Source organism: Pangasianodon hypophthalmus, chromosome 17 (assembly GCF_027358585.1).
Source record: "Pangasianodon hypophthalmus isolate fPanHyp1 chromosome 17, fPanHyp1.pri, whole genome shotgun sequence".
Taxonomy (NCBI): domain Eukaryota; kingdom Metazoa; phylum Chordata; class Actinopteri; order Siluriformes; family Pangasiidae; genus Pangasianodon; species Pangasianodon hypophthalmus.
In genome coordinates, this window is record NC_069726.1 from 19,556,067 (window position 1) to 19,569,242 (window position 13,176).

Here is a 13,176-nt window from a genome sequence, read left to right on the forward strand (position 1 = left end):
TGTCAGAGAGGATATGATCCAACATCCAATAAAGTCATACACAGCATTTCAGAGATTACTTTCATGTGATATGCAATGACATTAACCTAAAATATTTACTTGAAACTCTTTACTTGAAATGAAATAAACCCCTGATTACTATATTTTAATTAATGACTGTTTACACAATATCTAAGAAGCAATCAAATACATTGCATTTAATGATCATTTAAACCGATCTCAAAAGAAACTTTTTTTTTTTTTGTAAAATCACAGCATTGTTTTAACAAAACCTCATCTCATCATGATTTTCTGCTCCACAGTGTGCAGTTTGAATGCTACTGAATATCAGTGCAGGTGTGAGGATCAGTATTTCTGGCCGTGTGAAAAGTGCAAACTCTATGGGTCTTGTAATAACGTCACCAATGCCTCATGTGGCTGCATCAACGCTCTTCCAAATGATGGACACTTCTGCCAACCAATCAGTGAGCTGATGAGTATGTATGAAATGTAACATCAAAAAAATAAATGTGTGATTGATGCTCATTTATTACTTTATTACTATACAATGATCGTTATTAACTGGCAAATGCATGGTATTTATAGAGGTTTTGTTTGATAGAACTGGATATTTAGATGCTCTAGATATTTAACTCTACACAGATCTCAACAAACAACACGTTTGAAGCTAAAGTTCACAAGATTTAAAGTTTTCTAAGTAAAGAGTTGTTGAAACTATTTATTAGTACTTTTTTAATGATTGTAATGCTTTCCTTCATAGATAACTCTACATGTCCAGCTGAACCATCCCCAGGTAAAACTACCCCAATAACTACCATAAGATGTGCAATTTCTGACCAGCGTTACTTTACTTCCATATAATGATATAGTAAATTTATGTGGAATTTGTTTTCACCTTTCCCTCAGCTGATTATCTGATAGAGATTGAGCTTGACACAGTAGATATAACAGTCCTGAATGAACTGAGGGACCTTTTGAAGACCTACAGTTTACCGTCAATAAACACTGACATCAGAATCGCTGACATTAACATCACTACAGGTAACTGACTTTACAGTTTCTGCTGAATCTCACAGTCACAATGTGTCAGAGAGGATATGATCCAACATCCAATAAAGTCATACACAGCATTTCAGAGATTACTTTCATGTGATACGTAATGACATTAACCTAAAATATTTACTTGAAACTCTTTACTTGAAATGAAGTAAACCCCTGATTACTGTATTTTAATTAATTACTGTTTACACAATATCTAAGAAGCAATCAAATACATTGCATTTAATGATCCTTTAAACTGATCTCAAAAGAAACTTTTTTTTTTTTTTTTTGTAAAATCACAGCATAATTTTGACAAAACCTCATCTCATCATGATTTTCTGCTCCACAGTGTGCAGTTTGAATGCTACTGAATATCAGTGCAGGTGTGAGGATCAGTATTTCTGGCCGTGTGAAAAGTGCAAACTCTATGGGTCTTGTAATAACCTCACCAATTCCTCATGTGGCTGCATCAACGCTCTTCCAAATGATGGACACTTCTGCCAACCAATCAGTGAGCTGATGAGTATGTATGAAATGTAACATCAAAAAAAATAAACATGTGTGATTGATGCTCCTTTATTACATTACTAGTATACAATGATCGTTATTAACTGGCAAATGCATGGTATTTTTAGAGGTTTTGTTTGATAGAACTGGATATTTAGATGCTCTAGATATTTAACTCTACACAGATCTCAACAAGCAACACGTTTGAAGCTTAAGTTCACAAGATTTAAAGTTTTCTAAGTAAAGAGTTGTTGAAACTATTTATTAGTACTTTTTAATGATGGTAATGCTTTCCTTCATAGATAACGCTACATGTCAAGCTGAACCACCTCCAGGTAAAACTACTCCAATAACTACCATAAGATGTGCAATTTCTGACCAGTGTTACTTTACTTCCATATAATGATATAGTAAATTTATGTGGAATTTGTTTTCACCTTTCCCTCAGCTGATTATCTGATAGAGATTGAGCTTGACACAGTAGATATAACAGTCCTGAATGAACTGAGGTACCTTTTGAAGACCTACAGTTTACCGTCAATAAACACTGACATCAGTATCGCTGACATTAACATCACTACAGGTAACTGACTTTACAGTTTCTGCTGAATCTCACAGTCACAATGTGTCAGAGAGGATATGATCCAACATCCAATCAAGTCATACACAGCATTTCAGAGATTACTTTCATGCGATATGTAATGACATTAACCTAAAATATTTCCTAGAAAATATTTCCTTGAAATTAAGTAAACCCCTGATTACTATATTTTAATTAATTACTGTTTACACAATATCTAAGGAGCAATCAAATAAATTGTATTTAATGATCATTTAAACTGATCTCAAAAGAAACTTTTTTTTTTTTTTTGTAAAATCACAGCATAATTTTAACAAAACCTCATCTCATCATGTTTTTCTGCTCCACAGTGTGCAGTTTGAATGCTACTGAATATCAGTGCAGGTGTGAGGATCAGTATTTCTGGCCGTGTGAAAAGTGCAAACTATATGGGTCTTGTAATAACGTCACCAATTCCTCATGTGGCTGCATCAACGCTCTTCCAAATGATGGACACTTCTGCCAACCAATCAGTGAGCTGATGAGTATGTATGAAATGTAACATCAAAAAAATAAATGTGTGATTGATGCTCATTTATTACTTTATTACTATACAATGATAGTTATTAACTGGCAAATGCATGGTATTTATAGAGGTTTTGTTTGATAGAACTGGATATTTAGATGCTCTAGATATTTAACTCTACACAGATCTCAACAAACAACACGTTTGAAGCTAAAGTTCACAAGATTTAAAGTTTTCTAAGTAAAGAGTTGTTGAAACTATTTATTAGTACTTTTTAATGATGGTAATGCTTTCCTTCATAGATAACTCTACATGTCCAGCTGAACCACCTCCAGGTAAAACTACCCCAATAACTACCATAAGATGTGCAATTTCTGACCAGCGTTACTTTACTTCCATATAATGATATAGTAAATTTATGTGGAATTTGTTTTCACCTTTCCCTCAGCTGATTATCTGATAGAGATTGAGCTTGACACAGTAGATATAACAGTCCTGAATGAACTGAGGGACCTTTTGAAGACCTACAGTTTACCGTCAATAAACACTGACATCAGTATCGCTGACATTAACATCACTACAGGTAACTGACTTTACAGTTTCTGCTGAATCTCACAGTCACAATGTGTCAGAGAGGATATGATCCAACATCCAATAAAGTCATACACAGCATTTCAAAGATTACTTTCATGTGATATGCAATGACATTAACCTAAAATATTTCCTAGAAAATATTTCCTTGAAATGAAGTAAACCCCTGATTGCTATATTTTAATTAATTACTGTTTACACAATATCTAAGAAGCAATCAAATACATTGCATTTAATGATCATTTAAACTGATCTCAAAAGAAACTTTTTTTTTTTTTTTTTTTTTGTAAAATCACAGCATTGTTTTAACAAAACCTCATCTCATCATGATTTTGTCTTCCACAGTGTGCAGTTTGAATGCTACTGAATATCAGTGCAGGTGTGAGGATCAGTATTTCTGGCCGTGTGAAAAATGCAAACTATATGGGTCTTGTAATAACGTCACCAATTCCTCATGTGGCTGCATCAACGCTCTTCCAAATGATGGACACTTCTGCCAACCAATCAGTGAGCTGATGAGTATGTATGAAATGTAACACCAAAAAAATAAATGTGTGATTGATGCTCATTTATTATTTATTACTATACAGTGATAGTTATTAACTGGCAAATGCATGGTATTTATAGAGGTTTTGTTTGATAGAACTGGATATTTAGATGCTCTAGATATTTAACTCTACACAGATCTCAACAAACAACATGTTTGAAGCTAAAGTTCACAAGATTTAAAGTTTTCTAAGTAAAGAGTTGTTGAAACTATTTATTAGTAGGTTTTTAATGATGGTAATGCTTTCCTTCATAGATAACTCTATATGTCCAGCTGAACCATCGCCAGGTAAAACTACCCCAATAACTACCATAAGATGTGCAATTTCTGACCAGCGTTACTTTACTTCCATATAATGATATAGTAAATTTATGTGGAATTTGTTTTCACCTTTCCCTCAGCTGATTATCTGATAGAGATTGAGCTTGACACAGTAGATATAACAGTCCTGAATGAACTGAGGTACCTTTTGAAGACCTACAGTTTACCGTCAATAAACACTGACATCAGAATCGCTGACATTAACATCACTACAGGTAACTGACTTTACAGTTTCTGCTGAATCTCACAGTCACAATGTGTCAGAGAGGATATGATCCAACATCCAATCAAGTCATACACAGCATTTCAGAGATTACTTTCATGTGATATGCAATGACATTAACCTAAAATATTTACTTGAAACTCTTTACTTGAAATGAAGTAAACCCCTGATTACTGTATTTTAATTAATTACTGTTTACACAATATCTAAGAAGCAATCAAATACATTGCATTTAATGATCCTTTAAACTGATCTCAAAAGAAACTTTTTTTTTTTTTTTGTAAAATCACAGCATAATTTTGACAAAACCTCATCTCATCATGATTTTCTGCTCCACAGTGTGCAGTTTGAATGCTACTGAATATCAGTGCAGGTGTGAGGATCAGTATTTCTGGCCGTGTGAAAAATGCAAACTATATGGGTCTTGTAATAACGTCACCAATTCCTCATGTGGCTGCATCAACACTCTTCCAAATGATGGACACTTCTGCCAACCAATCAGTGAGCTGATGAGTATGTATGAAATGTAACATCAAAAAAAATAAACATGTGTGATTGATGCTCATTTATTACATTATTAGTATACAATGATAGTTATTAACTGGCAAATGCATGGTATTTATAGAGGCTTTGTTTGATAGAACTGGATATTTAGATGCTCTAGATATTTAACTCTACACAGATCTCAACAAACAACATGTTTGAAGCTAAAGTCCACATGATTTAAAGTTTTCTAAGTAAAGAGTTGTTGAAACTATTTATTAGTACTTTTTAATGATTGTAATGCTTTCCTTCATAGATAACTCTACATGTCCAACTGAACCATCCCCAGGTAAAACTACCCCAATAACTACCATAAGATGTGCAATTTCTGACCAGCGTTACTTTACTTCCATATAATGATATAGTAAATTTATGTGGAATTTGTTTTCACCTTTCCCTCAGCTGATTATCTGATAGAGATTGAGCTTGACACAGTAGATATAACAGTCCTGAATGAACTGAGGTACCTTTTGAAGACCTACAGTTTACCGTCAATAAACACTGACATCAGTATCGCTGACATTAACATCACTACAGGTAACTGACTTTACAGTTTCTGCTGAATCTCACAGTCACAATGTGTCAGAGAGGATATGATCCAACATCCAATAAAGTCATACACAGCATTTCAGAGATTACTTTCATGTGATACGTAATGACATTAACCTAAAATATTTACTTGAAAATATTTCCTTGAAATGAAGTAAACCCCTGATTACTATATTTTAATTAATTACTGTTTACACAATATCTAAGAAGCAATCAAATACATTGCATTTAATGATCATTTACACTGATCTCAAAAGAAACTTTTTTTTTTTTGTAAAATCACAGCATTGTTTTAACAAAACCTCATCTCATCATGATTTTCTGCTCCACAGTGTGCAGTTTGAATGCTACTAAATATCAGTGCAGGTGTGAGGATCAGTATTTCTGGCCATGTGAAAAATGCAAACTCTATGGGTCTTGTAATAACGTCACCAATTCCTCATGTGGCTGCATCAACGCTCTTCCAAATGATGGACACTTCTGCCAACCAATCAGTGAGCTGATGAGTATGTATGAAATGTAACACCAAAAAAATAAATGTGTGATTGATGCTCATTTATTATTTATTACTATACAGTGATAGTTATTAACTGGCAAATGCATGGTATTTATAGAAGCTTTGTTTGATAGAACTGGATATTTAGATGCTCTAGATATTTAACTCTACACAGATCTCAACAAACAACATGTTTGAAGCTAAAGTTCACAAGATTTAAAGTTTTCTAAGTAAAGAGTTGTTGAAACTATTTATTAGTAGGTTTTTAATGATGGTAATGCTTTCCTTCATAGATAACTCTATATGTCCAGCTGAACCATCGCCAGGTAAAACTACCCCAATAACTACCATAAGATGTGCAATTTCTGACCAGCGTTACTTTACTTCCATATAATGATATAGTAAATTTATGTGGAATTTGTTTTCACCTTTCCCTCAGCTGATTATCTGATAGAGATTGAGCTTGACACAGTAGATATAACAGTCCTGAATGAACTGAGGTACCTTTTGAAGACCTACAGTTTACCGTCAATAAACACTGACATCAGAATCGCTGACATTAACATCACTACAGGTAACTGACTTTACAGTTTCTGCTGAATCTCACAGTCACAATGTGTCAGAGAGGATATGATCCAACATCCAATCAAGTCATACACAGCATTTCAGAGATTACTTTCATGTGATATGCAATGACATTAACCTAAAATATTTACTTGAAACTCTTTACTTGAAATGAAGTAAACCCCTGATTACTGTATTTTAATTAATTACTGTTTACACAATATCTAAGAAGCAATCAAATACATTGCATTTAATGATCCTTTAAACTGATCTCAAAAGAAACTTTTTTTTTTTTTTTTGTAAAATCACAGCATAATTTTGACAAAACCTCATCTCATCATGATTTTCTGCTCCACAGTGTGCAGTTTGAATGCTACTGAATATCAGTGCAGGTGTGAGGATCAGTATTTCTGGCCGTGTGAAAAATGCAAACTATATGGGTCTTGTAATAACGTCACCAATTCCTCATGTGGCTGCATCAACACTCTTCCAAATGATGGACACTTCTGCCAACCAATCAGTGAGCTGATGAGTATGTATGAAATGTAACATCAAAAAAAATAAACATGTGTGATTGATGCTCATTTATTACATTATTAGTATACAATGATAGTTATTAACTGGCAAATGCATGGTATTTATAGAGGCTTTGTTTGATAGAACTGGATATTTAGATGCTCTAGATATTTAACTCTACACAGATCTCAACAAACAACATGTTTGAAGCTAAAGTCCACATGATTTAAAGTTTTCTAAGTAAAGAGTTGTTGAAACTATTTATTAGTACTTTTTAATGATTGTAATGCTTTCCTTCATAGATAACTCTACATGTCCAACTGAACCATCCCCAGGTAAAACTACCCCAATAACTACCATAAGATGTGCAATTTCTGACCAGCGTTACTTTACTTCCATATAATGATATAGTAAATTTATGTGGAATTTGTTTTCACCTTTCCCTCAGCTGATTATCTGATAGAGATTGAGCTTGACACAGTAGATATAACAGTCCTGAATGAACTGAGGTACCTTTTGAAGACCTACAGTTTACCGTCAATAAACACTGACATCAGTATCGCTGACATTAACATCACTACAGGTAACTGACTTTACAGTTTCTGCTGAATCTCACAGTCACAATGTGTCAGAGAGGATATGATCCAACATCCAATAAAGTCATACACAGCATTTCAAAGATTACTTTCATGTGATACGTAATGACATTAACCTAAAATATTTACTTGAAAATATTTCCTTGAAATGAAGTAAACCCCTGATTACTATATTTTAATTAATTACTGTTTACACAATATCTAAGAAGCAATCAAATACATTGCATTTAATGATCATTTACACTGATCTCAAAAGAAACTTTTTTTTTTTTGTAAAATCACAGCATTGTTTTAACAAAACCTCATCTCATCATGATTTTCTGCTCCACAGTGTGCAGTTTGAATGCTACTAAATATCAGTGCAGGTGTCAGGATCAGTATTTCTGGCCATGTGAAAAATGCAAACTCTATGGGTCTTGTAATAACGTCACCAATTCCTCATGTGGCTGCATCAACGCTCTTCCAAATGATGGACACTTCTGCCAACCAATCAGTGAGCTGATGAGTATGTATGAAATGTAACATCAAAAAAATAAATGTGTGATTGATGCTCATTTATTATTTATTACTATACAGTGATAGTTATTAACTGGCAAATGCATGGTATTTATAGAAGCTTTGTTTGATAGAACTGGATATTTAGATGCTCTAGATATTTAACTCTACACAGATCTCAACAAACAACATGTTTGAAGCTAAAGTTCACAAGATTTAAAGTTTTCTAAGTAAAGAGTTGTTGAAACTATTTATTAGTAGGTTTTTAATGATGGTAATGCTTTCCTTCATAGATAACTCTATATGTCCAGCTGAACCATCGCCAGGTAAAACTACCCCAATAACTACCATAAGATGTGCAATTTCTGACCAGCGTTACTTTACTTCCATATAATGATATAGTAAATTTATGTGGAATTTGTTTTCACCTTTCCCTCAGCTGATTATCTGATAGAGATTGAGCTTGACACAGTAGATATAACAGTCCTGAATGAACTGAGGTACCTTTTGAAGACCTACAGTTTACCGTCAATAAACACTGACATCAGAATCGCTGACATTAACATCACTACAGGTAACTGACTTTACAGTTTCTGCTGAATCTCACAGTCACAATGTGTCAGAGAGGATATGATCCAACATCCAATCAAGTCATACACAGCATTTCAGAGATTACTTTCATGTGATATGCAATGACATTAACCTAAAATATTTACTTGAAACTCTTTACTTGAAATGAAGTAAACCCCTGATTACTGTATTTTAATTAATTACTGTTTACACAATATCTAAGAAGCAATCAAATACATTGCATTTAATGATCCTTTAAACTGATCTCAAAAGAAACTTTTTTTTTTTTTTTTTGTAAAATCACAGCATAATTTTGACAAAACCTCATCTCATCATGATTTTCTGCTCCACAGTGTGCAGTTTGAATGCTACTGAATATCAGTGCAGGTGTGAGGATCAGTATTTCTGGCCGTGTGAAAAATGCAAACTATATGGGTCTTGTAATAACGTCACCAATTCCTCATGTGGCTGCATCAACACTCTTCCAAATGATGGACACTTCTGCCAACCAATCAGTGAGCTGATGAGTATGTATGAAATGTAACATCAAAAAAAATAAACATGTGTGATTGATGCTCATTTATTACATTATTAGTATACAATGATAGTTATTAACTGGCAAATGCATGGTATTTATAGAGGCTTTGTTTGATAGAACTGGATATTTAGATGCTCTAGATATTTAACTCTACACAGATCTCAACAAACAACATGTTTGAAGCTAAAGTCCACATGATTTAAAGTTTTCTAAGTAAAGAGTTGTTGAAACTATTTATTAGTACTTTTTAATGATTGTAATGCTTTCCTTCATAGATAACTCTACATGTCCAACTGAACCATCCCCAGGTAAAACTACCCCAATAACTACCATAAGATGTGCAATTTCTGACCAGCGTTACTTTACTTCCATATAATGATATAGTAAATTTATGTGGAATTTGTTTTCACCTTTCCCTCAGCTGATTATCTGATAGAGATTGAGCTTGACACAGTAGATATAACAGTCCTGAATGAACTGAGGTACCTTTTGAAGACCTACAGTTTACCGTCAATAAACACTGACATCAGTATCGCTGACATTAACATCACTACAGGTAACTGACTTTACAGTTTCTGCTGAATCTCACAGTCACAATGTGTCAGAGAGGATATGATCCAACATCCAATAAAGTCATACACAGCATTTCAGAGATTACTTTCATGTGATACGTAATGACATTAACCTAAAATATTTACTTGAAAATATTTCCTTGAAATGAAGTAAACCCCTGATTACTATATTTTAATTAATTACTGTTTACACAATATCTAAGAAGCAATCAAATACATTGCATTTAATGATCATTTACACTGATCTCAAAAGAAACTTTTTTTTTTTTGTAAAATCACAGCATTGTTTTAACAAAACCTCATCTCATCATGATTTTCTGCTCCACAGTGTGCAGTTTGAATGCTACTAAATATCAGTGCAGGTGTGAGGATCAGTATTTCTGGCCATGTGAAAAATGCAAACTCTATGGGTCTTGTAATAACGTCACCAATTCCTCATGTGGCTGCATCAACGCGCTTCCAAATGATGGACACTTCTGCCAACCAATCAGTGAGCTGATGAGTATGTATGAAATGTAACACCAAAAAAATAAATGTGTGATTGATGCTCATTTATTATTTATTACTATACAGTGATAGTTATTAACTGGCAAATGCATGGTATTTATAGAAGCTTTGTTTGATAGAACTGGATATTTAGATGCTCTAGATATTTAACTCTACACAGATCTCAACAAACAACATGTTTGAAGCTAAAGTTCACAAGATTTAAAGTTTTCTAAGTAAAGAGTTGTTGAAATTATTTATTAGTAGGTTTTTAATGATGGTAATGCTTTCCTTCATAGATAACTCTATATGTCCAGCTGAACCATCGCCAGGTAAAACTACCCCAATAACTACCATAAGATGTGCAATTTCTGACCAGCGTTACTTTACTTCCATATAATGATATAGTAAATTTATGTGGAATTTGTTTTCACCTTTCCCTCAGCTGATTATCTGATAGAGATTGAAATTGATGCAGTAGATATAAAATCTATGTAATTCATGTAAATGTCATGATATCCAGAGGAATCCAGCTGAATCTGATGACTTTTTGAAGAACTTTATAAGACCATTTGATTTTTCATGAACTTTAACATGCTTGTTTTTGAGTTTTGAAATCATAATTTTTTTGCATTGTTTAACCTACAACTCCTGCAATCCCATCCAAAACCACCAAAACTGCAGGTATGATTTTAATCACCGTTCTTCTCCTTTATCAAACCTAATAAAAAAAAGCCAAAAACAAAACAAAACAAAGAAACCCAAAACTAAATCTTTGGAGAAACTTCACCTTTCAGCAGGACAATAGTCCCAACCACAAGGCCAAAGCAATGCAGGAGTGGTTAAAAACAAAAGGGTTAAGGTTCTACAATAGCCAAGTCAAAGTCCAGATCTGAAACCCATTGACAATCTATGGCACTGTTGAAGACTGAAACTTGCAGTCAGCAAACAACATTCAACCAACCTGTAGAACCTCGAGCAAATCTGGCAGGAAGAATGGGTGAAACAGTGCGCAAAGCTAGTAGTAACTTACCCCCAACAGACATAAAGCTGTTGTTGCACTAAAAGGTAGATCCACCAAGTACTAGTCTGAAGGGGTTAAATACTTATGCAAGCAGCATTTTTCAGTTTTTATTATTTTTTTAAAGATCTGCTGACAAATACTGAATTTTGACTTGGAAGATGTACTTTAAGACTGTATCGGTTTGCAATAAAAATACTGACTGGAAATCCAGAGGAATCTGATGACTTTTTTGAAGAACTTTATAAGACCATTTGATGTTTCATGAACTTTAACATGCCTGTTTTTGAGTTTTTAAATGATATTTTTTTGCATTGTTTAACTTCCACAGTACCAGCTCAACCCACCACGCCACAATCTGTAGTTAACACAATAACTCCTGCAATCCCCTCCAAAACCACCAAACCTGCAGGTATGATTTTAATCCTTGTTCTTTTGTTTTTTTCATTGACATATCATTTTATATATTTTTTCATCCTCCAAGGCATGAGGGTTTGGACTGAACAATCCACAGATGATTAGATAATCTTGTTTTCTTTTGTCTGTTACCTTTTCAACTGTTATTTTTTCACAGACATCCATGTATTAAGCTTCTCACTGGCAATAAATGAAGAATTTGACTTTGTACTCACTGACAAAAACAGTGCAAAATACAAAACATATAAAGAAAAAATTGAGAATTCAGTAAGTGTTAGAAAATATAATTTGACATAATAATGATTAATAATATAATAATGATTTAATCCATATTATTATTATTATTATTATTATTATTATTATTATTATTATTATTATTAATAGTAGCAGTAGTGTTGCGGCATATACTTCCACTCTAATAATTATGACATGGGCATTTTTTCCCCTCAGATTAATAAAATCTACAGTACTGTACCTGGCTACCAGGCCAACTCTGCAACAGTGACTGGTTTCAGGTGATGCTATTTATTGTAATCTAGTATAATTATATTTTAGATCCATCCTACATAGTTCGGATTTTGAAAAAACAAACTTTTGTAAAATTTTAGTCAACAGATCAAGAGGTAATGTCTTCAATGATGTTCTGTGTTTTTAACAGATCTGGCAGTGTGCTGGCAGACTTTACTATTCAAACAACAAGTGTTAACCCTAATTTGGTATCAGCGAACGAAAACCTTGCTGATAATCTCCGTTCACTGGGATTTAATGTTAGCAATACTGCATTCATTCAAAGTGGTAGGGGCTTGTTAACTACATACAACTTCTCCGGTATTAATGTTGTACGTTACAAAGAAAAAAAAAACAAAAAAACGTAAAAGTAAAAGATGTACTTGGCTCTTTATTTCAGTGAAAGGTGGACTATATCAAAGCAGTGGCAATATATATCCTGGGACAAATCTCAAACTGACCTGCAATCCTCCAGTGAATAATGGCATAAAGTGGACCCTGAATGGGGCTGTACTACCCCAGACAGATAATATCCTTCAACTCGATAATGTCATTCCCAGTAACAGTGGTAAGTCACAAATAATTCTGTTAAATCAACATCTTACTTTAGTTAGATGTAATGTGTGCACATGATAAATACATGATGAATGAATTTACTGTAATTTTGTAAAGATTACTAAAAACATGAATGAGATACAACAATACTATACAGTATTATTATTATTATTATTATTATTATTATTATTATCATCATCATCATTATTATTAATATAAACAACAACTAACTTGTGTAACTAACTTGCAAAGAAATCCACTCAGTTGTTTCTCAACACCATATAGAGACAGCATATAGTACTGTATCCCATATACTATATGCTAAACATATACAGTACTGTGCAAAGAAATGGTTTAAAAAGCAAAGATGCCTTCAAAAATAATGAAATTTAACATTTCTACATTAAAAATATTATAAAGAGCAGTAAATACTCAT

General features: G+C 33.2%; 1 protein-coding gene across 1 annotated transcript in view; it reads left to right on the plus strand.

Moving 5' to 3' along the window:
- Positions 1-13,176, plus strand: part of LOC113544086 (uncharacterized) — a 29,297-nt gene that overhangs the window by 9,343 nt on the left and 6,778 nt on the right. The window contains exons 26-59 of the mRNA XM_034312671.2: positions 303-476; positions 761-793; positions 907-1,041; positions 1,391-1,564; positions 1,851-1,883; positions 1,997-2,131; positions 2,479-2,652; positions 2,936-2,968; positions 3,082-3,216; positions 3,570-3,743; positions 4,027-4,059; positions 4,173-4,307; positions 4,655-4,828; positions 5,115-5,147; positions 5,261-5,395; positions 5,740-5,913; positions 6,197-6,229; positions 6,343-6,477; positions 6,826-6,999; positions 7,286-7,318; positions 7,432-7,566; positions 7,911-8,084; positions 8,368-8,400; positions 8,514-8,648; positions 8,998-9,171; positions 9,458-9,490; positions 9,604-9,738; positions 10,083-10,256; positions 10,540-10,572; positions 11,593-11,673; positions 11,836-11,945; positions 12,129-12,193; positions 12,337-12,473; positions 12,586-12,753. Of these exons, the coding sequence (XP_034168562.2) occupies positions 303-476; positions 761-793; positions 907-1,041; positions 1,391-1,564; positions 1,851-1,883; positions 1,997-2,131; positions 2,479-2,652; positions 2,936-2,968; positions 3,082-3,216; positions 3,570-3,743; positions 4,027-4,059; positions 4,173-4,307; positions 4,655-4,828; positions 5,115-5,147; positions 5,261-5,395; positions 5,740-5,913; positions 6,197-6,229; positions 6,343-6,477; positions 6,826-6,999; positions 7,286-7,318; positions 7,432-7,566; positions 7,911-8,084; positions 8,368-8,400; positions 8,514-8,648; positions 8,998-9,171; positions 9,458-9,490; positions 9,604-9,738; positions 10,083-10,256; positions 10,540-10,572; positions 11,593-11,673; positions 11,836-11,945; positions 12,129-12,193; positions 12,337-12,473; positions 12,586-12,753 (3,846 nt within the window). The remainder of the gene's footprint in view (positions 1-302; positions 477-760; positions 794-906; positions 1,042-1,390; positions 1,565-1,850; positions 1,884-1,996; positions 2,132-2,478; positions 2,653-2,935; positions 2,969-3,081; positions 3,217-3,569; positions 3,744-4,026; positions 4,060-4,172; positions 4,308-4,654; positions 4,829-5,114; positions 5,148-5,260; positions 5,396-5,739; positions 5,914-6,196; positions 6,230-6,342; positions 6,478-6,825; positions 7,000-7,285; positions 7,319-7,431; positions 7,567-7,910; positions 8,085-8,367; positions 8,401-8,513; positions 8,649-8,997; positions 9,172-9,457; positions 9,491-9,603; positions 9,739-10,082; positions 10,257-10,539; positions 10,573-11,592; positions 11,674-11,835; positions 11,946-12,128; positions 12,194-12,336; positions 12,474-12,585; positions 12,754-13,176) is intronic.